The sequence below is a fragment of the Magallana gigas genome, chromosome 2 (assembly GCF_963853765.1).
Source record: "Magallana gigas chromosome 2, xbMagGiga1.1, whole genome shotgun sequence".
Lineage (NCBI taxonomy): Eukaryota > Metazoa > Mollusca > Bivalvia > Ostreida > Ostreidae > Magallana > Magallana gigas.
The window spans coordinates 21,985,725-22,009,390 of record NC_088854.1 but is presented as its reverse complement, the minus strand read 5'-3'; the positions used below and the strand labels follow the sequence as shown (position 1 = coordinate 22,009,390).

The 23,666-nt window shown below is 33.3% G+C and overlaps 3 protein-coding genes and 1 long non-coding RNA gene across 5 annotated transcripts in view; 2 read left to right on the top strand and 2 right to left on the bottom strand.

Annotated features, from left to right (window-relative positions):
• Positions 1–2,568, top strand: part of LOC105340244 (uncharacterized) — a 34,675-nt gene extending 32,107 nt beyond the window's left edge. For both annotated transcript variants that reach the window (XR_010710877.1, XR_010710876.1), the window contains exon 4: positions 1,216–2,568. This is a non-coding gene — a long non-coding RNA (uncharacterized lncRNA). The remainder of the gene's footprint in view (positions 1–1,215) is intronic.
• Positions 1,911–10,053, bottom strand: LOC105340215 (death-associated protein 1). Its single transcript, XM_011446171.4, has 4 exons — positions 9,910–10,053; positions 7,731–7,833; positions 3,326–3,383; positions 1,911–2,903 (listed from the first exon to the last, which is right to left on the bottom strand). The coding sequence occupies exons 1-4, from the start codon at positions 9,962–9,964 to the stop codon at positions 2,793–2,795; spliced, it is 327 nt and encodes a 108-aa protein (XP_011444473.1). The 5' UTR covers positions 9,965–10,053; the 3' UTR covers positions 1,911–2,792.
• A 244-nt stretch (positions 10,054–10,297) lies between these two features.
• Positions 10,298–11,188, top strand: LOC105320953 (UPF0449 protein C19orf25 homolog). The gene is made up of 2 exons (XM_011419098.4): positions 10,298–10,482; positions 10,600–11,188. Exons 1-2 carry the CDS (start codon positions 10,350–10,352, stop codon positions 10,899–10,901), a joined length of 435 nt encoding a protein of 144 aa, XP_011417400.4. The 5' UTR covers positions 10,298–10,349; the 3' UTR covers positions 10,902–11,188.
• A 4,916-nt stretch (positions 11,189–16,104) lies between these two features.
• LOC117681468 (toll-like receptor 1) lies at positions 16,105–18,553 on the bottom strand. Its single transcript, XM_034446125.2, has one exon. It carries the CDS (start codon positions 18,550–18,552, stop codon positions 16,462–16,464), a length of 2,091 nt encoding a protein of 696 aa, XP_034302016.2. The 5' UTR covers position 18,553; the 3' UTR covers positions 16,105–16,461.
• Positions 18,554–23,666: the final 5,113 nt, after the last annotated feature.

Here is a 23,666-nt window from a genome sequence, read left to right as displayed (position 1 = left end):
TTTAAATATTATATTTTTTATAACGCCGTACTCTGGACCGTAGCTTGAGGCTATGGTTTAACGCCCGTTTACAGAGAGAGAGAGAGAGAGAGAGAGAGAGAGAGAGAGAGAGAGAGAGAGAGAGAGAGAGAGAGAGAGAGAGAGAGAGAGAGAGAGAGAGAGAGAGAGAGAGAGTTTAGCACAGAATTTAAACATACGGGATAGTCGATTTTGAATGAATAAATAAACTGTTCTGAGAAATCCTTCAGCTTTGGCATTGCATAAGCGTATACTGATAACTCGGCCTAAAAATAGGAGTTAACCAATCATATAGTTTTCACACCGGCGGCGTGTATAATTTTTGCATGACGTAGCTGACAGAAATGATCGTGACGCTATAGGAAAAGTCAAACCAAATCGGTTTTGATAATATGAACTGTCAGTATTATGAAATAAGATAATGTAATGCCGAAACTACAACATGCAATGCAGCATCAAATAGCATATTTGCAATGTTTTGTTGTTTTCCGAATACACATGTAACTTAACTTTACTTTTATAGTAGGCGAGGCTAGAGTACTTCCCCCGATTAATTTTTTTAAGCATTTAAGTATGATTGAATAATTACGTCACTGTATAAAAGTTTAAATCTAAAAAAAAAATGCATCAAAATATGAAATTAACTTACACAAAGCTGTCACTCCATAGTTAACAAAGTAGTGAAAATCGTAATGTGTGTGTGCAAATACTGTAAACCTACTATTATTCGCACCGACTTTATTTCGCGATTTACTTCTGATAAATTGGTTTGCTACGACTAATGTTCGCGACCAAGCCTTCTCCATACCAGTGTTACTATAACAACCATACGACAACGAATGGTTCGCTGCGAGAAGTATTCGCGACAACGAGGCCCTCGCGAACCTCGCGGAAACTTTTCGCAAGTGAATAAAAGTTGGTTTACAGTTACTGTAGTAGAATTCGCCGAATGCCTCATACTATACATGTAAACTTCATTGATAGATATATCATAATTATCTTAGAAGTATGAACCCTTTAATGTCAGGGCTATACATAATACGTAATACAACGTACAAATTGAGTGGTTAAAAGCAGGGGGCTAGAATGGATGGAATCTCTAATCACGTTTTCGTTGAAAAGACATGCAAATGGTCCACGTATTGTAGTCATTTTTTAAAGGACAGCAACTTGTTGAGCCTCTTTTATGACTTATAGGTACTAATGCTACACATGGACAAGAGTGGCACTAATGTGACTGGGATCACAGAGCTACTGTCAGACGACCTTGAACTCTATGGTTCCACTACAGCGACTCTGTACAAGAAGCGAATGTTGGTGGGAACAGTCTGTCATAAAATGATGTACTGCGAGGGAACATGCTGTAAAAATGTTTCCTGCATGCATGTTTCAATCTTAATTTGATTCCAAAATATTGTTTATTATTAATTTTTTAAGATGTTGATGAAAGGATGTAATTGTGTTTTAATTTTGTATTATATTGGTGTTTGGAAAGATTTCTTTGTAAAATAAATATAAAAAAGTCCCGCATAAACCAAACTTTTTTCTGTGATAGTTTATAATTTTCACTTCATTTTAAGCATTAATGTATGTACTTGTATAATGATGTATTTTGCCATAATGTTTACTTTCCAATGACATGCGCCTTTTGTACCAGTATATTTACATGACAGCTGTACAACAGCAACGACAATCCTACCATGAACTTTTTATATTGTAAAAGTATGCAACTATTGAAATCTATAATTTTGAGAGCTATGTGACATGTGCTTTGATAACATACGATATGTTTTAAGGTGGTTGAGGACACCTTGACATACCGGTATTGATATGGATCAAATTAAAAACTTATAAAGAAATCTATATTTATAAAAATAATAACAAACCCTCAATAAGTTTATTTGGACCATTTTATTAATTATTTCTAAGCAATTTTAGGTTGCTTTTGAATTTTCCCTGAAAAATATTAAATTCTTTTTCTATTTCCTTTCCCCAAAGATACACACTAAAAACTGAGCATATAATGACTTCACATAAAGGCAATTAAATAGTTATGGAATTTTAAACAAATGGAGTCCAAGAACAAACAAAAAAACTTTCACTAATGTCCTTTTCTTAAGGAAATGCAACACTCAAGCAGGCTAGGTAGACCCTTTAGCTCCAAACAGAACCATCTGTATTATTTTGATACACAAAAAGATTCATTTCTCAACAAAATATTGTGATATTCACACACATAATAATAACTGTACAAAATTATATGCGATACATTCTTCATCTACAGCACTTATATAAAGTTAGCTATATTCCTCATCTACTAATTTAGACTTAATACAAGTATACACTCTGAATACAACCTGCAAACCTTTTAATCTGTCAATTGTCTTCCTTTCTGATTTATCATCCATTTAATATTTCCTCTTTTTTTTTCTTGAACCTGGCCTGAATGAAATAGGTGAACAAAGCAATCAACAGAGAAACAACAGCTAAACCCTCCACCATCTTCGTAGCAATATCAAAATTCATTTTCTCTCAATCAAAAAAAAATTATAGTGATATTTTTCATCATAATAAAAAAGATAAACCTAACAATAAAACCCCATCTAGTTGCTAAACACATTCTTGCACAATTTTTTTTTTTTGAAGTACATGTAAAATAAAAAATTTGAAAAACTTCTATCAGAATTTTGTTTGAAATATTTTTTTGTGGTCCAATTTCAGTTCCCAGTCTGCCTGCAGTCCAGGGTGGGGCAGGCACTGATCTAGAGCCTTGTTCACCTGGGCTGCTGGATGGCATGCTGCTTGGTGGGGGGTCTGTTATCAAGAGTGGGCAGTGGTTTCTCATGGTAGCTCTTCACAGCTTCAGGAGGAAAATCCTTGTCACCCTAAATTTCATCACAGATACATGTAAAAGATGTCAAATTTTGAGTTTTCTTTTGGATTAAATTAAAATCTTTCAATGCTGCATTATTCTACATCTGATTCAATGATTTCAAAGTGTGTGTCACCATGAGAGATAAACATATATTATTATCAAATAAATTTATTACATGTATTCGGAATTATATTACTTTAATTATTTTGCATTAGGAAAGAAGAATGAGATTAAAAAGAAATAAAAATATTTGCCAGAACCCCTGCAACCCTAGGTCTAACACTGAGGTACCCAGGTCATTATCTAACAACACCATATATTGTGCTAGTATCTTGCACTCCCAGTGGTAAAATTGAATTCCTTGACTATATCATGTAAAAATTGCATAAGGTTACACTGTACAAGGTTAGTATATTTTGAATAGTGTCCTACCTTTGTCACAGCCCCTGACAGTAGGAGAGACTGATGATGTTTATCACCCTTAACATCACTGAAGAAAAAAAATATGGTAAACATAAAATAAAACACAATATTGTTCATTGCTAACTTAAAGGTCACGATTTTGGTCAAAAATCATTTTTCCGATTTTAATATTAACAATGCTTCAAAAAGGCATTTTTAATAGGCAACCAAAATTCGAGTGTCATCTGGTGAGTTATAAGCGAGTAACAGAGCTTGAAATTCTTCGGTATGTAAACAAAGCATTTGTTTACATTTTGAACGTTGAAGTAAAAAATTTCAAAACGAATGTGTTAAATGTTAGTAACTGTGTATCTATGCTTAAAATAAATAAAAAGATAGGAAAATAAGCAGGGGAAAAGATTTTTTACTGGTATATTGAACCTATGTAAACAACAAGAGGCCAATGGGCCACATTGCTCACCTGAACAGCAGTTTCTTGTAACATTCTATTTCGTAGCATATGCTTTTTCTATTTTAAACATTGAACCCCTTTCTGGGGCCCCATTATTGGTCCGAGGTTTATGGTTGGCTTTAACAACATAAATAGTAACATAGGAATGAAATGTATAGCACCGTGAATCTACACTATTTGAGGATGCTTACATAGTTATCTGACAAATTGAAGCATTGTAGTTCTGGAGAAGAAGATTCTTAAACATTGCCATATATATAAGTAAAATATTTAACCCATCTTGGGTCCCCAATATTGGTCCAGGGGTCACTATTTTAAAACTATCGAACCTACATTATCCAAGATTTTATGCATGAAAGTAATCTCACAAATTGAAGCATTGTAGTTCTCGAGAAGAAGATTTTCTAACATGTTACCTTTATATTTCTATAATAAACTTTGACCCCCTCCTGGGGCCCCAGTATTAGTCCAGGTGTCACGATTTTACCAATTAAGAATCTACATAAGCCAGGGATGCATGCATAGTAATTTCACAAACTATAACATTGTAGTTCTTGAGAAAAACATTTTTAAACGTTTTCTTTATATTTTTTTTAAATGTTTAAATTTTGAACACCTTTTGGTGCCCCAGTATTTGTCCGGGAGCCACGATTTTTACAAATTAGAATCTACATTATTTAAGGGTGTACATGTATGCATAGTAATATCCCAAACTGTTGCATTATAGTTCTTGAGAAGAAGATTTTATAACATTTTCCTTTATATGTTAAATTTTAAACCCCTACTGGGGCCCAAATTTTTGTCTGGGGGTCACGATTTTTACAATTTAGAATCTTCACTCAATCGCAGCTTCTCGGGCCTTCCCAGCAGAGCTCGGAAAAATTCCTCAAATGTATTACATAGACATCCATGACAACCCCCCTTTTTAAAAGTCTTGATATCAATACAACACATTTTACGATCTGAGCTGTGAGCTTAATTTCATTAAGGTCAATGATATATCCTAAAATATACCACAGAAACGACATACAAGGCTGTCTGGCCGATACTTATTCTAATGGGAAGCGACTCCATTTTGTATAAAATTCTAACATCCGGTAATGTTAATACATTTGAGGTGTTTTTCTGAGCTTGCCGGAAAGGCCCGAGAAGCTGAGATTGAATCTTCACTATATATACAACCTTTTGTGTAAATATTGGCATTTTTGGTGCAGTAGTTCTGGAGAAGAAAATTTTTAAACATTTTTCCTATATAGTTCTATGTTAAACTTTGAACCCCGCCTGGGGCCCCAGTTTTGGTTCGAGGGTCACGATTTTTACAATTTTGAATCTTCACTATATGTACAAGCTTTTTTGTAAAAATTGGCATTTCAGGTGCAGTGGTTCTTGAGAAGAAGATTTTTAAAAACATGCACCCTATACTCACTGTTTCGCAATTATCTCCCTTTTAAAAAGGGATGTGCCCTTTATTTTTACAATTTATAATCCCCTTTCCATAAGGATGCTTTGTACCAAATTTGGTTAAATTTGGCTCAGTGGTTTTTGAGAAGAAGTCGAAAATGTGAAATGTATACAGACGGACGGACGACGGACAACGGGTGATCAGAAAAGCTCACTTGAACCTTCAGTTCAGGTGAGCTAAAAACAGGGCACGAGCCTTGTTTACATGACAAAGAATTGCAAGCCCTGTATCTTGCTAATTACTATAAGAATGACTCTCAAATTTTATTTGATCATTAGAAATGCATTTCTAAAGCATTGTAAATAATAAAAACATAAAAATAGAATTTGACCAAAATCACGACCATGCCCCTTTAACTCTATATACATTATACAAGTATTTAGATTAAGCTTTTCTGTTTGATTACATATGTTAATGGAATGGCCAATGATAATTTTATAAGATCTCCTTTTATTTAACAATGATCAATCAAACAAGAGGCCAATGGACACCATTGCTCACCTGAGCAAATACAGCCATGATAAAATCAGCTTTATGGAGTCATATACAAATATCTGAACAATGTTGTAAAATAGATCCTGTATAAAATGATTTTCAAAATTTTCTCCAGATTTTCTTATGCTTAACAATAACTGAGCCTCTTTTGTAACTGGATGATTTCATAGTCATATTACACATTAAACATTGCAGTTCTCAAGATGATCAAGATCAAGAAGATCAACTTTTCATAAAAAAACCTACATCAAACATTGAACCCATTGTGAAGCCCAAAATTGTTCAGGATCGAGTCACAATCTAGCAACTGAGAATCAATGAATATCAAGACACTTGAATACGAGGGTTGTTAGAAAAGTTCGCGGACAAAGTGATTTACGGCAAAAAATTTTTAAATGACTATCAATTGAAAATAAGTATGCAAAAAAACATATGATTTTAATGCTATATTTTTTAATAAAAAGATACAGAGATTTTTATTTTGCATAAATTGGATTTACAGAGCACCATTTCATATTTCCACAACGTCAGGTGACGTCCATGACGTCAGGTGACGTCAAACTACTGAAAGGCAATTTAAACCTGTCACTCTTTATCAAAGTAAACACCTTTTAGTTCAAACACTTTTCATGCCATTAACCCATTTATAAAACGCATGTTCACACCATTATTTGTCAATTTTTTGTATATAATGTCTTTTGTGTCATATCGTAGATCATTTAGGTCCAAAAATCTCTGTCCATGCAGTTTCGACTTCAGATAAGGAAATAAAGTGATATCCATAGGTGCAAGATTTGGGCTGTATGGGGGTTGGGGTGCTGCAAGAGCTCAAGATATAAGTATTTCCATTTTCGAACTTTCAATTGCAATTGTGGTCCCAATTGTAAACCTTTGTCCTATAAAAAATAGCATCATCTAAGAACCTTTTGGTCTCTATCGGAGATTTTTCTTCATGCACACAAAATTTAATGATGGCCCAGTGCTCCATGGTGTCCATTTACATTAACGTTTTTGACTCATTTTTCTAGCGTTGGTCGTCTATATTTTGCAATAAAATGGTCAGAAATTCTTCAATTTAATTGAAACTTTCACAAAATAACTTTCATAAACTATTGTGATCTCATATGAAATATCATTTATTTCTATGCTCTTAAACTGTACATTTTCTTAATGAGAAAAAATGCGTACAAAATATAAAACAATTAAAAACTGACATGCTCCATGAAGCATATCTTATCAAAATTATTAATCTGTATATTTTTTAAGGTGCATTTAAAATTAACAAATCTTTAGATATTTCTTACAAAATACGTCAAGATTAAATATGAAAGTTTCGCTGGTATTATGCGAATAATCCGCTCACAATCCAACTTGTACATCCGCGATCTTTTCTAACAACCCTCGTATACATGTAATACAATATATTATAACGTTTGAGTTTTTGAGAATGATCATCAAATTTATGTAAATCCCCCTGCCCATTTGTGGCCTAATTTTACCCCAAGGTAAAATTATTTGAACAAACTCGAATCTACCGGTACTCTACGTAAGGATGCTTCCACACAAGTTACAGCTTGTCTGGCCGACTGATTTTGAAAAGAATATTTTAAAATTTCTCTGTAAATTCCTATATAAAAATTCAAACCCCATTTAGGCCCCATCCTACCCCTGGGGATCATGACTTGAACAAACGTTGAATCAACTGTACCTAACAATACTTCATCACAAGATTCAGATTGTCTGACCAATTCCTGTCTTTTGAGAAGATTTTTGAAAAATACCACCAAATTTTTAATTCTAAATTATCTCTCTTTTAAAGGGGACTTTTAATACTTCATTTGGACAAAGTTAAAAACCCTTCCCCCAAGGATACTTTATGCAAAGTTTTGTGGAAATTGCCCTTTTGGTTCTGTAGAAGAAGATGAAAACAGACAAATTTTGATTAGAAAAGCTCAGGTGAGCTAAAGAGACCCATTTCTGTTTTCATAAAAGACTTTTAAACTAACACTGTGCCAAATTCTTCCTCTTGTTCTTTTTTCTCTTCTCTGGACTGGCTGCCATCACCTTTCTCATGCTTGTGTTGAACAATTCGCATTCCACCTGCCTTCACTGAAGAAAAAAAATGTACTTCTGCTAATACATGTATCATATACCAGGTATACAGTGAATGTCAGACATGTCGGCCCAACGACACCTCGGCCCAGCGACACTTCGGTCCCAGGACACCTCGGCCAAGACGGGTCGGCCCAAAATTTGAGACACCTCGGCTCACGTAAAAGACATCTCGGTTCAAGCAAAATTAAAACAAGAATATTTGATTTAAATGTTTTTATTTTATTTACATATATATTTTATCAAAATATTACATATCAAATACTTGTAAATGAAATTGAATTAATAAAAAAAATGAGACCATTAAGTTCTAATTGTTAAGCAAACAAGTAAGTAAAATTAAGAAAATGACGACAATATCGACAACGACAATGGCGCTAAATAGTAAAGCAAACAAGAGGATGCAGCACTCTCCTTTGGAGTCACTAACGCGTGTCACGGGTGACAATGAAGATTTAATTACGAGCAGTCAATTATAAGACGATAATCACCAAAGTCCATATATATATCCTTTCAAATGATTACCACCCCATATAAGATTTACAAAATCGTCAGAGAAACAACACATCATGACATTGCATTTCATTATTACGCAAAATATTTTTATTGTGTACACTTTCTGGTCAATCTTTGTAGATTTAATAAATTCATGAAAATATCTAAATAATTAAATATTGCAATCTTTTAATCCTAGATTCAACACTAATATATATTTCAAGTGTGTCATCATTTCCTGAAATTTCCGATCTAAAAAATTTACATATTCTATTATTATTGAAGTGAAAAAAGTTAAGTACATGTAATAAGATTTCGACAACCTTAAAGTCATCAAATTTCTATTGGCTGTTGACAAAAAAAAAAAATGAGATGTGTGACCATCCAATGAAACAAATACACATAGTTTGATTGACAGGTTTAGTCATACATGTATGCAAGTGTGACCCCATGTCCGAAGTTATGCGCGCTTATTGTACATAATTCTATGTAAATTAAAAAAAAAATATACATAACTTTTTCATTAATAGTTGATTTAGGTTTGTTTCTATCTAACCTTCCACATAAAAATATTTTTTATAGACTTTAAATGAACTTTATTCTTTAATGTTGTGTAATAACGATATACTAATCATTCAGTGTTGATTAAATAAATATGATCTTTGAACTAATTTTAAATATAATGATCATGTGCGCAACTTGTACAAACATTTTGATGCTAAATATCATCTGACAATTTTATCACATTTAGCACCAATTCAATATTTCATGTCGTTGGTCATTATCTTCAAAAAGGAGATAGAAAGAAGAAATCGATAAATAGATAAAGTAATTATCTGCTCCAATTTTTTATATTTATTTTTAGTACAACCGAAAGTTTCATTGGGCTGAGGTGTCTTTTACATGGGCAGAAGTGTCAATAAATTTGGGCCGACCCGTCTGGGCCGTGGTTTCAAATGCCCTTGGCCGAGGTGTCGTTGGGCCGAGATGTCCGTCTACCTATACAGTAACCGTAAATATTACAATATTTTGTTAAAGACTTATGTAGATCTAGAGAAAGCAACAAAACTTACTCTATCCATGGTTTTGTTACATCTGTGTTCATATTACACAAGTTTTACTGAATGAATTATTACTTTTAGTGTTCTGAGTTTGTCTAAGATCAATCAATTATGTCTTCAATAATGGAATATTTGTACTAATAAAACTTTAAAATATGGACTGATTTGAATTTTAAAGACATCCATATGATGATCTCGAATACCAGTTTGATTAGTTAGGCTTATTTTAAAATAACCAGCGATTAAAGATAAACCATATTAGATTTAAAATCTAATTTTTCTTTTTCATTTTTTTCTCATTTTACAGATATAGAAACTCGACTATTAGTCATCCAGTAATTATTAATATAGTAGGAAACACTGAAACGATATTGTTGCACTTTGGAATGACCAACATTGGCATGCTCTTGCTGCGCAGTAAATCAGATAAATAGGTTACTGACCTAAGCAGCTGTTTAAAAAACGGTTTAGGGGGAAATATTTTAGTTTGTATTTTAAAAGTTTTATAAAACGTCACCTGCAGGAGGACGGCCAGCCAATAAGTCACTTTCTTCTTGTTGAGTGTCTGACATGGTTTGTTTTGTATGTACAAAACTATAGTATTGCGTCGGTGCGTGCTTTCCAATGCTCCAATTTTCACTGTTTACGTGTTTTGCTCTATCTGTAAGGAGGCAAGTTTAAGTCATAATTCATATCCATCATTGTTTAATTTAGAATGTTCTGTCAACTTCTGTGACATTTTTATTGCGTTCACATCTTACATAAACCAATTAAAGGTATGACAACAACGTAACTTGACTGAAATTTTGACTGTGCGACTTTCACATGTAAAGGAGAAGATATGGTAATATGTGTAACGTTATATTCTTATCCATACGCGGCACCATACTTTTGACATCTTTTAGCTCTTCTGAGAAAGGAGGTAAAAAAGACCCAGTTGAACGAAAACATCTGATTATGTTGAGTTTTTTCAAGTCAGAATCCAAATCAATAACGATTCCTGATCGACCTAATCCTCCTTCGTTTGATCTGATGAAGGAAGATGTTGAATCAGCACCAGATAACGATTTAATGTTCCGTACGCGGTCACGTAAGTTTACCTGGCACAGCGCAATTTATAACTTGAGAAAATATAAGCCAGGACCATATGTCACATATGCCAATGAAACTGAATATGACTATTTTCTGTCCTCTTTTATTTTCACAGGCACTGATAGTGAGTCGTCAGATGAATATTTTGATGCACTCTCAGAATTTGACGTGTCTGGTGACGATGATATGGAGGCTGAACAGGAACATGTGTACGAGCAGGCTATAGAACTGTTACAGCTGCATCAGAGACTCATTAATGCCCCACAGACTCTAGAATCAGAGTTACAGACCCTGAAAACAATCGGACAAGAGGTGTCAGAAGCTGTTACAGATCTCCGACAGATGTCTCATTCTTTCCAAAGTAGCTCAGAAGAATCATCATCACATGATCAAAAGAAAAAGAAAGTTAAAAAGTGAATGAGAATTTCAGCGAGAGAAAACGAATAGAGCATTTTATGTATGGGACGAATTTGCATGCTACTATATGGTGATAACGGCTTTGTTCAATGTAATATAAGGTGTTTACTTTATTTGACGGAGTACAAGAAAACTCACTTTTACCAGCATTTCTATATATACATGTATAGAAGGCCTAATGTCAGTCTTAACATCCTTGAAAATATTGACACTGCATGGATAGAAAATTGTCTATCATGTTATTGCAATGTAAGTCACTCGAATAAAATTTTTCCAAAACGTTAAAACTTCCTTGAACAGTTATGACAACAATGAATAATTGAATTTATGGAATTTTATTTAATGACAATAAAGGGAGATGTGCGATCATCTTGTACATTTGAGTATAAGAATGTGAACATTTCTTGAACTTGCTCGTTTCTGCCCAAACTGTTGCCAAAAGGTACAGAAGTACGGTAATAATTATGAAGTCCTACACTTCATTTTATATTAAAAGTATGCATACAAGAACAGAACAATGCCTTTTTAATCACTTAAAACAACTGTCGAAATGCGCAGCTACAGACTTGTTTTGACCATTTGGAAATCTGAAAAAATCTGAAAGGGGTTCATGGTGTCTTCTCTACAACCATTTGTTGAGAAAAAGTTTGAATCTTGCACATTAATGTTACAAATTTGCCTATTTGTATCAGTCAGCATGAGATATACTCCGGTTCCCACAATGGATCCGGAGGACAGGTGCGGATCAGAAACCCATGACTTGGGAAGATAATTTAGGATGTACAGTCCAGTGCATCATTGCAAATTTTAAGCATGGTCAATACATTCGATCCTCTCCACTCATGCAGTGCTTACATGATATCTTGTTGTCTTTTAAAGAATTGATCATATTGAATGCAAGTGTAAAACATAGTGGAAGTCGACCTTTGATGTGGACTTTGAATATCAAATTAAATCACACTGACAAATTTTAAGTGGAATTATTAAACACGTTTGTATTTCATTTTTAAAAAAAGAAGGTTGCTTTGCAAAATGGCTATTTAGGATAGCTAAAAATCTTACTTTTCTGTCAAATGTCCAGCTGAGCTAAACTACATGTAGGTTGAAACAACCATCCATCATATTTGAAGTTCTTACCATTTTCGACAGGACCGTGCACATTTTACTTCAAAGTGCGCTAAAAAGAAATGACTTATTATTTAAGGACCGGTATTGGTTTCTGTCTTAACAAAACATATCAATTTCCGTTCCACATCTTGATTTTAGGCCATACACAGTATACACTCTTAGGTTCTAGTTCTTATAATGTATAGTGATTGAAAAAAAGTTTCACAGTCGTTGTCCGAGCAGTATGAGTTATGGTCGGGTTTTTACTTGATTATCTTTAAATTTTATTTTCAGTTTACTTTCTATACATGTTTTATACGATATATATTCTTTATATGCGCTTATTTACAACCAGGGACAGATTAGCAACTATCGAAAGTCTTACGTGACGCGATTTCAAAGGTCACAAACCCTTTGACTCTTTGCTACAAATAATGCACGTAGCCTTAGTTTTTCAGCAAAAATAACAGGAAGAATGATGTTTGTGGATATAGAAGGATTTTTACGCCGTTCGAACACTGTCATTATTCACCGTACATTCAACTGAACCCGTATAACAGCTGCATCCTTTGTATAAAGGGATTGCCTGATGCCGGAATGACAAGGACGGATTTCAAACTCTAGCTGACCCACCCCCATTTTTCTAATCTATAAACCTTCCTCCTGCATTTTTGGCATAGAATGTCATGCACCAATGCACGCATTTTTTGCAAAGAACGAACTGCATCTACTTTGCAGTACTTCTCTCACAATTGTACCATTTCTTATAGATGTTCTGGAAAAGCAAAAGCAACAGTTTTTGCTCGGCATGATTTTTTTTTACGTGACACCTGTAAATGTACATAGTGAATGATTCTTGTCCTCAAACAAAGCGTGCTTACATTAAGGTATAGTTCCGGTTGATTGCGTTTACATGTAGTTGAGTATATACATGTACTTTTTCCATCGATATCTTTAATTCAAAGACCAAATGCGCATTTAAGGAAGACGATCAAAATTAAATACACAAAATGCAAAATTCTGCATTAAAAGAAGAAGTGTTTATAAATGCCGTTAATCTTAAAAAAAGAAAAAGTATGCCCACAGATGGAATCGAACCAGGGCACAAAAACACCATGTTTTACTTTGTTAGAGGTTTAACTTACCGAGCTATCCAGAACTTACACTCTTCGATGTAAATATAGACCACAATGATAGAAATCAGTTTCCGAAATTTTTTTCGTTTTTTGCAAAATTCGACCCCAGGGCTAGTGTGCCCATAAAAAATCTATCTTAATTTGTTCCTTTGAACAAAACTTATCAAAATATCTTGGATTTTTTTTAGGGACAGGTCGGTCCTTAAGGATATCTAAGCCAAAAACCATACAGAAATATTAATACCACTTTACCGAGAAAATGCTGTTTTCGCCATCTTTGAAGATTGATAATAAAATTGCGAGAGCAATATGATAGGTTGAAAATGCAAATTCGAAAAATTTAGAAATATGTACGACAGAAAATAACAACTACAAAAAAATTTGATTTTCAAAAGTGATTTTTTCCCCGGGAAATCCGTCTCCCCTATAGGTCGATTCAATTGTTAATCGCAATATATCATTTAATGCACATCGACAAAAAATGCGTAAGTGCTTTGTACATAGCATAGCTACATGAATATTATACTTTTAAATGAGTTCAGGCAGCCACGGGTAGGAGCTACCACTATTGAAATAAAACCAGTATTGAAATAAATTATTTCAATAGTGGTTGGGAATGTATTTCATTAGAAAAATCGACTTGCAACTACTATTGAAATAAAACCATTATTGAAATAAATTAATTTAATAGTGTTTGGGGACGAATTTCATTAGAAAAATCACTTTGCAACCACGATTGAAACACAACCACTATTGAAGTAATGATTTTAATAGAGTTTGGGGATGTATTTCATGATAAAAAAAACTACTTTACAGACACCATTAAAGTTCAACTATTATTAAATTTTTTTTTTAATCGTAGATGGGAATGCATTACTTATAATCATAACTATGTAATCACTATTATGTAACACATTTGGAAAGAAAGAAGTTGTATATCATATTTGCAAACTATTTTGAAATGCAGGAAATCTAACGAATAATATCAAATACACAAGTATTTTTCAATTTTCAATGCTGTGTAGAAGTAAATAACCAATTCTCGCAGATAAACATGCATATACATTTGTTTTTATCTAACAAACAATTTCAAATACACAATTAAAGTACTAAAGACTTGCATATTTTACGGTAATAGTAATCAAGACTATGATAAAAATGTACTTATTTTAGGATTTTTACTGTTGTGCAGAAATAACCAATCCTCGCAGATTAACATATAGAATTGTTTACACATTTTTTCTTTACCTTTCTCTTTCTATAGATATATCATGTTTTATGGAAATTGTAAATTATTTGTACTAGAAGACAACGTTGTAAATTGTCAGAACTTCTATTCAAAACCCCTGCATTTTAAAATAATAATGTAAAGCTTATATATCATTATAGATTTATATAATAATGAATATATCACTAGTACTATTAAGATAAATAATTTCAATAATGGTTGGGGATGTACTTCATTAAGACCAATATTGAATGAAATAAATTATTTCAATAGCGGTTGGGTATGCGTTTCATTATAACCACTATTGAAATAAATTATTTCAATAGTGGTTAGGTATGCATTTCATTACAACCACTATTGAAATAATTTATTTCAATTGTGGCTAAGGATGCGGTTCATTACAACCATTATTGAAATAAAACATTTCAATAGTGGTAGGATGTTATTTTAATGCCTATTAGTCCGACTGTGTATAACACTTTCGGTTCCAGATGACAGGTGGTATGGGAAACATGACCATAAAGAGGTAAATCAAAGAACATCATAATCAAAAAGGAATTCATCATCTCATTTAATACATACTTCTTTTCTGAAGAAACTCCCCTAGCAGAATTGAAAGTGTTACAAACAGACATAATAATAGACATAAAACTGAAATGAATCATCTACCACTATTGAAATACTTTATTTCAATAGTGGTTGAAATGAAAGGTATCCCCAACCACTATTGAAATAAATTATTTTAATAGTGGTTGAAATAAATCGCATCCTTAACCACTATTGAAATAATTTATTTTAATAGTGGTCGTAGTGAAGTACACCCCCAACCCTTATTGAAATAATTTATATTAATAGTGATATTTATAATAATATCTATCAATAAATAATTATTCAATATACAGGGGGTTTGAATAATAGTTCTGGCAATTTACAAGATGTTCACAATAATATCATAGGACATGATATGTTTGAAGAAAGAGAAATCTAAAGAAAAAAATGTAAATTTTCAAAAAAATATTAATAAAGAAATTCATTCTAAGCAACGATTGAAAAAATAATTTTAATTGTAGCTGTACTTCAACAGAGTCTGTAAATTGATTTTCAAACTGGAATACATCCCGGAACACTATTTAAATATTTTATTTTAATAGTGGTTGTATTTCAATTGTGGATGAAAAGTGATTCTTCAAATGAAATACATTCCCAACCAGTATTGAAATAATTTATTTCAATAGTGGTTTTATTTCAATAGTGGTTGCAAAGCTACATGGTATGCGAACTCTAGACCGTGGCTAAAGATGCTGCTGCTCATGCTATCTAAATGAAATAAGATGTTGAACCCACTCGCATAGGCGTAAGACAAACACCTTCATAAAATGATCAAAATCGTATTCAAGTAAGCACAATGTAGATGTCGGGTACAATATGTTTCACTGACCATTTGGTATGTTGGAACAGCCCACGCATGCACTTTTGTTTCCTGATGTACTAATAATGGTCAGGTTGAATAATTTTTGTGTTGCAATTCTTCCTCAGCGTATCAGTGTTTCGGTTTGTCATAAATAAAATCTTTAACTGTTCTTCCTTAAACAAGGTATTGTAAAAGATATAAAGCAATAGGAATGTTGATTTATAAACTTTATTAAATTTTCAAGTTACAATGTAATAATACATTAATTATGCATCATGCTTAAACCAGTTATTTTCACAGTTATCTTATTAAATAGCATCCTATATATGTGCTGGTATTGTTAACATCATACTTTTATTTGTAAGTAAACATTTGAAAGCAGTTAAGTTATTCATTGATTGAATGCATTAAAAAATCAAAGTACTGAAATGCGTGAAAAAGCAATATTCTTTGATCGTTGAGAAAACCTGAGCAATTTTATAAACATTGTCTTTAAGCAAACCTTTTTAAGCGCATAAATACAAATATAACAAATACATTGACACTGTGCCAGAAGCAAGATACTTTCAGTAGTTGTGAAAACTAGTGTATATCATTTTCATTTGCGAACCGATTCCTAACCAATACGACTTTCTATGCATTTAAGTAAAATTAATCTTACATAATAAACCAATGACACTATGGTTTTAACGTAGAAACCAATCTATCCCAGAATACCCCCTTCGCTGTTCTTTCATTCGTCCATTCTATAAATGTGGTAGATTTCAAAAGCAAGTGTAGAGAGTTATTCATATTTTTGGTCAGAATATTTTCCAAAACGACAACCACCACCGTGTTTTCACCGTGATTTATCGAACGTAACTGTGCCATCATGGTTTCGAACCGACACCAATGACTTTGAGCGAAACTGTTGGAAAGGATGATAAGAATCTTTCTACTTCTGTGCATGGCGTCAGTGATGTTGTCTACAATTAGTTTTCCAACCTGAAAATCCCTGTCATGTAAGCAAAGTTTAAGATGTTCTTCGTTCTCCAATCTGGGTATCATTTCTGAAATGACCCAGATTCTGTCGTCCGAGTTATAAGCTACGAATACATCATAGGCAAAATCATCACCCCCAAGAACTTCATAGCCACGTTTTTTAGCGCGCAAGAGGTACAGGTAATACTTGATGTGCCAGCGTTTCTTGTATATAATACAAGATACTGTGGCAATGACAATGACTGCAAAGAAAATGGAAATAGCCATGATGATGTATGGATTAATGGGGTGGCAGGAAAGATAACTCAGATGAAAATCAGCAAGATTCTTCCCTTTCCATTCTTGTGGCAAATTACATGTATAATCATTTGGCCATCCCAATAGGCTTTCAGCGTTGTTTTCGATCCATTTCCTGAAGAAAACAAGGTCACAGGTACAAATAAAGGGATTACCTTTCAAACTCATCTGTTTAATTTTGATTGGAATATTCGTCTCATTGATGCCGGTTATCAAGTTCTTGTCCAGTAATAGAATGTTTAATGATGCTAAAGCGAATAACTTTTTAAAGTTTGTTTCGGTGAACCGACACTCTTGTAAGGACAGTTTTGTTAATTTTGGCATGACGCGGAAAATAGTTGCTGGAAACGTTGATAAAAATGTTCTTTTCAACACCAATTCTTCCAGTCGCGTAAGAGGCTTAAATAATCGAAACAATTTTTGCCCAATTTTGTTGGGAGATAAAAAAATAAATTGTAGGCCTGTCATGTCTAAAATCTTCAAGTTTCTTGTGTAATTAAATAAGTATCGATTATATGACAGCTTTTTTGAGTTATCTCCCATGTACAAATATTGCAACGAAGAACTGTTCAGAAAATTTTCATGAGGAGTAAAACTAGAATCTAGATTTTCTATGGATAAAAATACGAGGAAGGGTAGTTGGCTTATAAAGTTTCTGCTAAATGTTCTAATCTTGTTAAACCCCAAAGACAGGTTTTGTATCCTTGGTAAGCATTCACTGAAAAATTTTCCTCCTTTGACAATAGTGATGAGATTGTCGCTAAGATCCAGTACCTTTAGATTAGGACAAATTGGTCGCTTAGTATGGGAATCACAAAAGTTCGGAATGGACAATAGTTTGTTTTTGCTCAAAATTAAAACCTCCATTTTTGGCATCACCACGCTCAATGATATATTTGAAATTTGGTTGCTCTTGAATGAAATTTCTCTTAAATGAGAAGATAATGGGGACATAACATCACCGATGTTGCCAGTTATTTTATTATTATCGAAGAAAACTCCTTCTAGTGACGTGTTACTTAGGTACTTGAAAAAATCTATAGATAAAGCTTCCAAGTCCATGTTGGTTAAGCGAATTTCTCTTAATGTGTTATTTTCCAATCCTAGAAAAGATTTTGTAACCGAATGAAGTCCCTTGTTCTCACTTAGGTCTAGGTACTGTAAATGTGGAAGCATTCGGAAAGCCAGTCTATTGATGCTATTAATTCGATTACTTTTCAAATCAAGTTTCGTCAAATGTAGACCGGATATATTCTTAAATACATCCTCTCTCCAACGTAATGATTTTAAAGAATTATGCGTGAAAACAAGGCTTGTAGTATTTTCAGGCAATGGTGGTATATATCGTAGATAAGAACCATGGCCACTGCAGTTTGCCATGTCTCCATTACACACACACAGACTTGGACATTTGGTATTTATAAGCGATAGCTCATTCCCATATTTGAATGCCAAAACAAGTAGTATTAGTACTGTCGTTATCTCATCCATACTTCACAGAACAATACTTTTTATCAGAATAATAAAGTAGAGATATACCCTTTGTTCAACAGGAAATACTAGTACTTGAAATACACGTACTATACTAGCAGGCGCCTTATCATACCAAATATTCCAGTGAACAATCAGTTTTCACCTTTCCTGGTGTTGATCTTTTTCCTCAATTTATCGATTCCGACGAAGAAATTAATAGAATTTTATACAAAGAATGATATTAGTATTTGAAACTATAATCTTTTAATGCACGTATCTTCGTAATACACTCTTTTTATCCACCACAAAGTGATCAAATGGAAGATTAAAAATCTTCCTCTGTGGTAGGGGTTAACTTTTCACATACAGTTTCTATAGGAGTTTATCGCCTTCCTACTTTTACAAAAACCTTTAAAATACTTTATAAAAAAACCTACAGGTTAAAAGTTAATCTTTCAGGCCGGACGCCCATCTATTTTAGAACCAACCCCCCCCCCCCCGGGATTGTAATTTCAGTTTTGCAAATTAAAAAAAATATCATATCCCAAACACGGCAATGTTGATATATTCCATTGATCACATATCTGTCCAACATGGCTAGATTAATTATTGTAAACAAAACTACGAATTAGATTGTATCTCACATGAAACTTGGCAACATTCAAAAGGACATCTTAATTTCACATAAAAAAGAAAGATATTTATGTAGGTGTTTATCATCAGAATCTGCCCCATATTTGCCCCATATTTGTATTTTTGTAAGTAATAGTCTAGCTTTCCATATTTGATAATTGCCAAACAAAGTGAAAATTAAAAGACATTATTTTGTGAAGTATCTGGGCTAATACTACTGAATAAATAATAATTTAATGGCTATACATTTTGAAATAAACTCGAATGTAGATACACGCGTTTTGTATATCAAAAAGAAATTCAAATGTACTCCTGCCCAAAGTCATAGTAATTTAAATCTAATTTTTTTAATAACTTCTGCAAACAATTTAGTTTTAACGCGCGTCTACATTTCAAATTATGGTATTCATTTTTTTTTGTCATACTCTTAATACAAAGTTTTCATCTCAAACATTAAATAGATGAATAATAAGTGACTTTGTTGTAACGAGATTGACTTTTGATTCTGTAGTTTACAGGATATGCATGTACCCTTAATCTTTGGTACAAGTTAATTTAGGATCGTGTTTGCTAGTTTGCCAGTCAAGTGTTTTCGGTCCACTCCGCTCCCCACAATGGAGGACAGGTGCGGATCAGAAACCTAACGAACGACTTGGGAAGACGAATTAGGATGTACAGTCCAGTGCATCGTTGCAAATAAAGTACGGTCAATACATGCGATCCTCTCCACTCATGCAGTGCTTGCATGATATCCTCTTGTCTTTTAAAGATTTTACCAATCCGAGTATTCAAGCATAGTGGAAGCCGACCTTTGATGTGGACTTTGAATAATATAATCACAATGACAAATTTTAGGTGGGGTTATTGAACACGTTTGTATTTTTTTTAACAAAAGAAGGTTGCTTTGCAAAATTGCTATTCAGCATTGCTAAAAATAGCCAAAACAACTATCCATCATATTTGAAGTTTTTTCTAATTTCGACTGGACCTGCACATTTTATTTCAATTGCGTTTACTGTAGATTCCTTATTTTACGCGAGTACTTAATTCCGCGATTCAATGATTTACCAACAAATTGCAAGTACATAAAATCGCAAATGCCGATATTTTATCATAGTTTCATATAGTTTACATGCGTTCCAAAATTAAAAGCGAGATTTTAGAATTCGCGAGACGGGCTTCTCGCGATTTTACGCGAATGTTAATTCCTCGCGTTTAATTTGGAATTTACAGGATATCGATCAAATCAACACACCGAAAAAAAGACCTGCCCACATTTAATGCACTTTGACAAAAAATTTAATGTGCATAATTGTTTAAAGTTCTTTGTACATAACACAGCTACATGAACAGAATACTATCATTAAATTGAGTTCAGGCAGCCACGGGTAGAAACTATGCGAACTCCAGACCGTACAGACCGTGCATGCACTTTTGTTTCCTAATGTACTAAGAATGGTTAGGTTGAATAATTTTTGTGCTGCAATTCTTCCTCAATATATCATTGTTTCGTTTTGGTCATAAATAGTTTCTTCAACTGTTCTTCCGGGTATTGTAAAACACATAAAGCAATAGGAATGATGATTTATAGACTTCATTAAATTTTGAAGGTTATAGAGTTACAATATAATAATACATTATGCACCATGCTTGCACTTAATTTCACAGTTATCTTATTAAAAAGCATCCTATTATGTTTTCGGCATTCTTTACTCTAATACTTTTAAGAAAACATTTGAAAGCAGTTAAATTATTTATTAATCGAATGCATTCAAAAATCAAAGTACTGAAATGCATTAAAAAGAGCATAGTTCGTTGGTTGAAAAAATCTGTGTAATGTTATTAACATTATCTTTAAGCAAACCTTGTTATGCGGATATATACAAATTTAACAAATACCTTGACATTGTGCCAAAAGCCATGATATTTGCCGTACTTGTAAAAAATATAGTCTGTCCCAAGATATTTTTGCCGCATATTTTCTTAATTTATTCGATATTTAAAAATACCTTTTGATTCAGACGATGTTCATTCAATAGTATGAGAAAATTTTAAGAATTTCCCTTTTGAAACGCCCCCTCTAGCTTTTCAGGTTTCAATACACGGCTAAATATAGAAAGTTTACGCGGATTTTGCACTGCATCGGCCATAATTAAGCCCGGCTGATAACGTAAAAAATTGTGTGAGTATTCTTTGTGACTTCCGAATGGAGAAAAGATGTCGACATTCCCCATTATGTCTCCGTAGGAAATCTGTTTTAGTTAGTGTGAATTTTTACGAGGGAAATATAATAATGTGTGAATGAAATTATCTTGAAAATTTTCCCTTTCATCGATTTCAATTGCACTTCTTACAGAGGTATGTTTTTTTGTTTTTTTTTATTAAAAAAATATCATGTGCAGCAAAAATATCTTTGAAATGTGTTTATTATCCTAAATAAAATTAAGTATACACAATATCCTTTTTTACATTATAGTTTTAACGCAGATACTAATCTATCCCAGAACATCTCCTTCGCTGTTTATTCGTTTGTCCATTCTATGAATGTGGTAGATTTTAAAAGCAAGTGTAGAGAGTTGTTCATATTTTTGGTCAGAATATTTTCCAAAACGACAATAACCACCATATTTTCCCCTTGATTCATCGAAAGTAACTGCGCCATTATAGTTTCGAACCGACACCAATGGCTTTGGGCGAAACTGTTAGAGAGGATGATTAGAATCTTTCTACTTCTGTGCATGGCGTCATTGATGTTGTCTACAATTAGTTTTCCTGCCTGAAAATCCCTGTCATGTAAACACAGTTTCAGATGTTCTTTGTTCTCCAATCTGGGTATCATTTCTGAAATGACCCAGATTCTGTCGTCCGAATTATAAGCTACGAATACATCATAGGCAAAATCATCACTCCCAAGAACTTCATAGCCACGCTTTTTAGCGCGCAAGAGGTACAAGTAATACTTGATGTGCCAGCGTTTCTTGTATAGAACACAAAATACGGTAGCAATGACAAGGACTGCAAAGGAAATGGAAATAGCCATGATGATGTATGGATTAATGGGATGGCAGAAAAGGTAATTCAGGTGAAAATCATTAAGGAATTTGTTTTTCCATTCTTGTGGCAGATAGCATTTATAGTCATTTGGCCATCCTAGAAGATGATCGGATTTGGCTTCTATCCAATTTCGAAACCAAACTAGTTCACAAGAACAAAGGAAAGGATTGCCTTTCAAACTTATTTTTTCAATCTTAGTGGGAATATTTGTCTCATTTAAACTGGTTATCAAGTAATTGTCTAGCACGAGAACCTTTAAAGACACAGAGGCAAATATATTTTTAAGTGGGTATCGTTGAAACCACAATCATCAAAGTAGAGTTTTGTTAAATTTGGCAGGAGCTGGAAAAGGGATGATGGAAACGTTGACAAGGATGTTTTGTTCAATATCAATTCTTCTAGACGCGTCAGAGGCTGAAATAGCTGAAATATTTTCTCTTCCTGTTTACGAGATGAAACAAATTGTACTCCAGTCATATCTAGAATCCTCAGCTTTCTAGTGTAATAGAAAAAGGTTCTTCTATATTTCAGAACGTTGAATTTATTTCCCATGTACAAGTATTGCAACGAAGAACTGTTTAAAGCATATTCATTAAGAGTTAAATTGGGATCCAGATTTTCTATTGATAAGTAATCAATGAAGGGTATATGACTGATGAAATTTTTGTCTAAGGTTTTAATCTTATTAAATCCAAGAGACAGGTTTTGAAGCCGTGGAAAGCATTGTCTATAGAATGTGCTTCTTTTGACGACAGATATGAGATTGTTGCTTAGATCCAGAACTTTTAGATTAGGCAAACGTGGTTTGTGATCATGTCTATAACAAAAGTTTGGAACGGACAATAGTTTGTTTTTGCTCAAAACAATAATCTCCAATTTAGGCATAATAATGTTCAACGAAAACTTTGAAATTAGGTTGCTTTTAAAGATATTTCTCGCAAATGTTTAGACAATGGAGACAGAACATCACCAATATTGCTAGCTATGATACGATTATTGTCAAAGAAGATTCGTTCTAAAGACGTGTTATTAAGATAACTGAAAAAGTTGTTTGATAAATTACTATACCACATATCTATTAGACGAATTTCTCTCAAAGAACTATTTTGCAATCCGTAAATGTATTGTGTAGTTTTCTGGAACGAAAGAATTTGTTTTCACTTAAGTCGAGAAACTGTAGATGAGGAATCAGTCTGAAGGCCTTTTTTATGAATGAAGCCGATGCGACTTCGTCTCAAGTCAAGCCTCGTCAAATGTAGGTTCGATAAATTATTGAATGCTTTTTCTCCCATATATCCCAAGTCATTTGAATTGAATACAAGGCTTGTTATGTTTTCAGGTAATGGTGGAATATATCGTAGATGAGAGCCATCGTGGCCTTTGCAAATCGCTGTTTTCCCGTCACATATGCAAACACTAGGGCATAGGGTATTTCTGTGCGATAA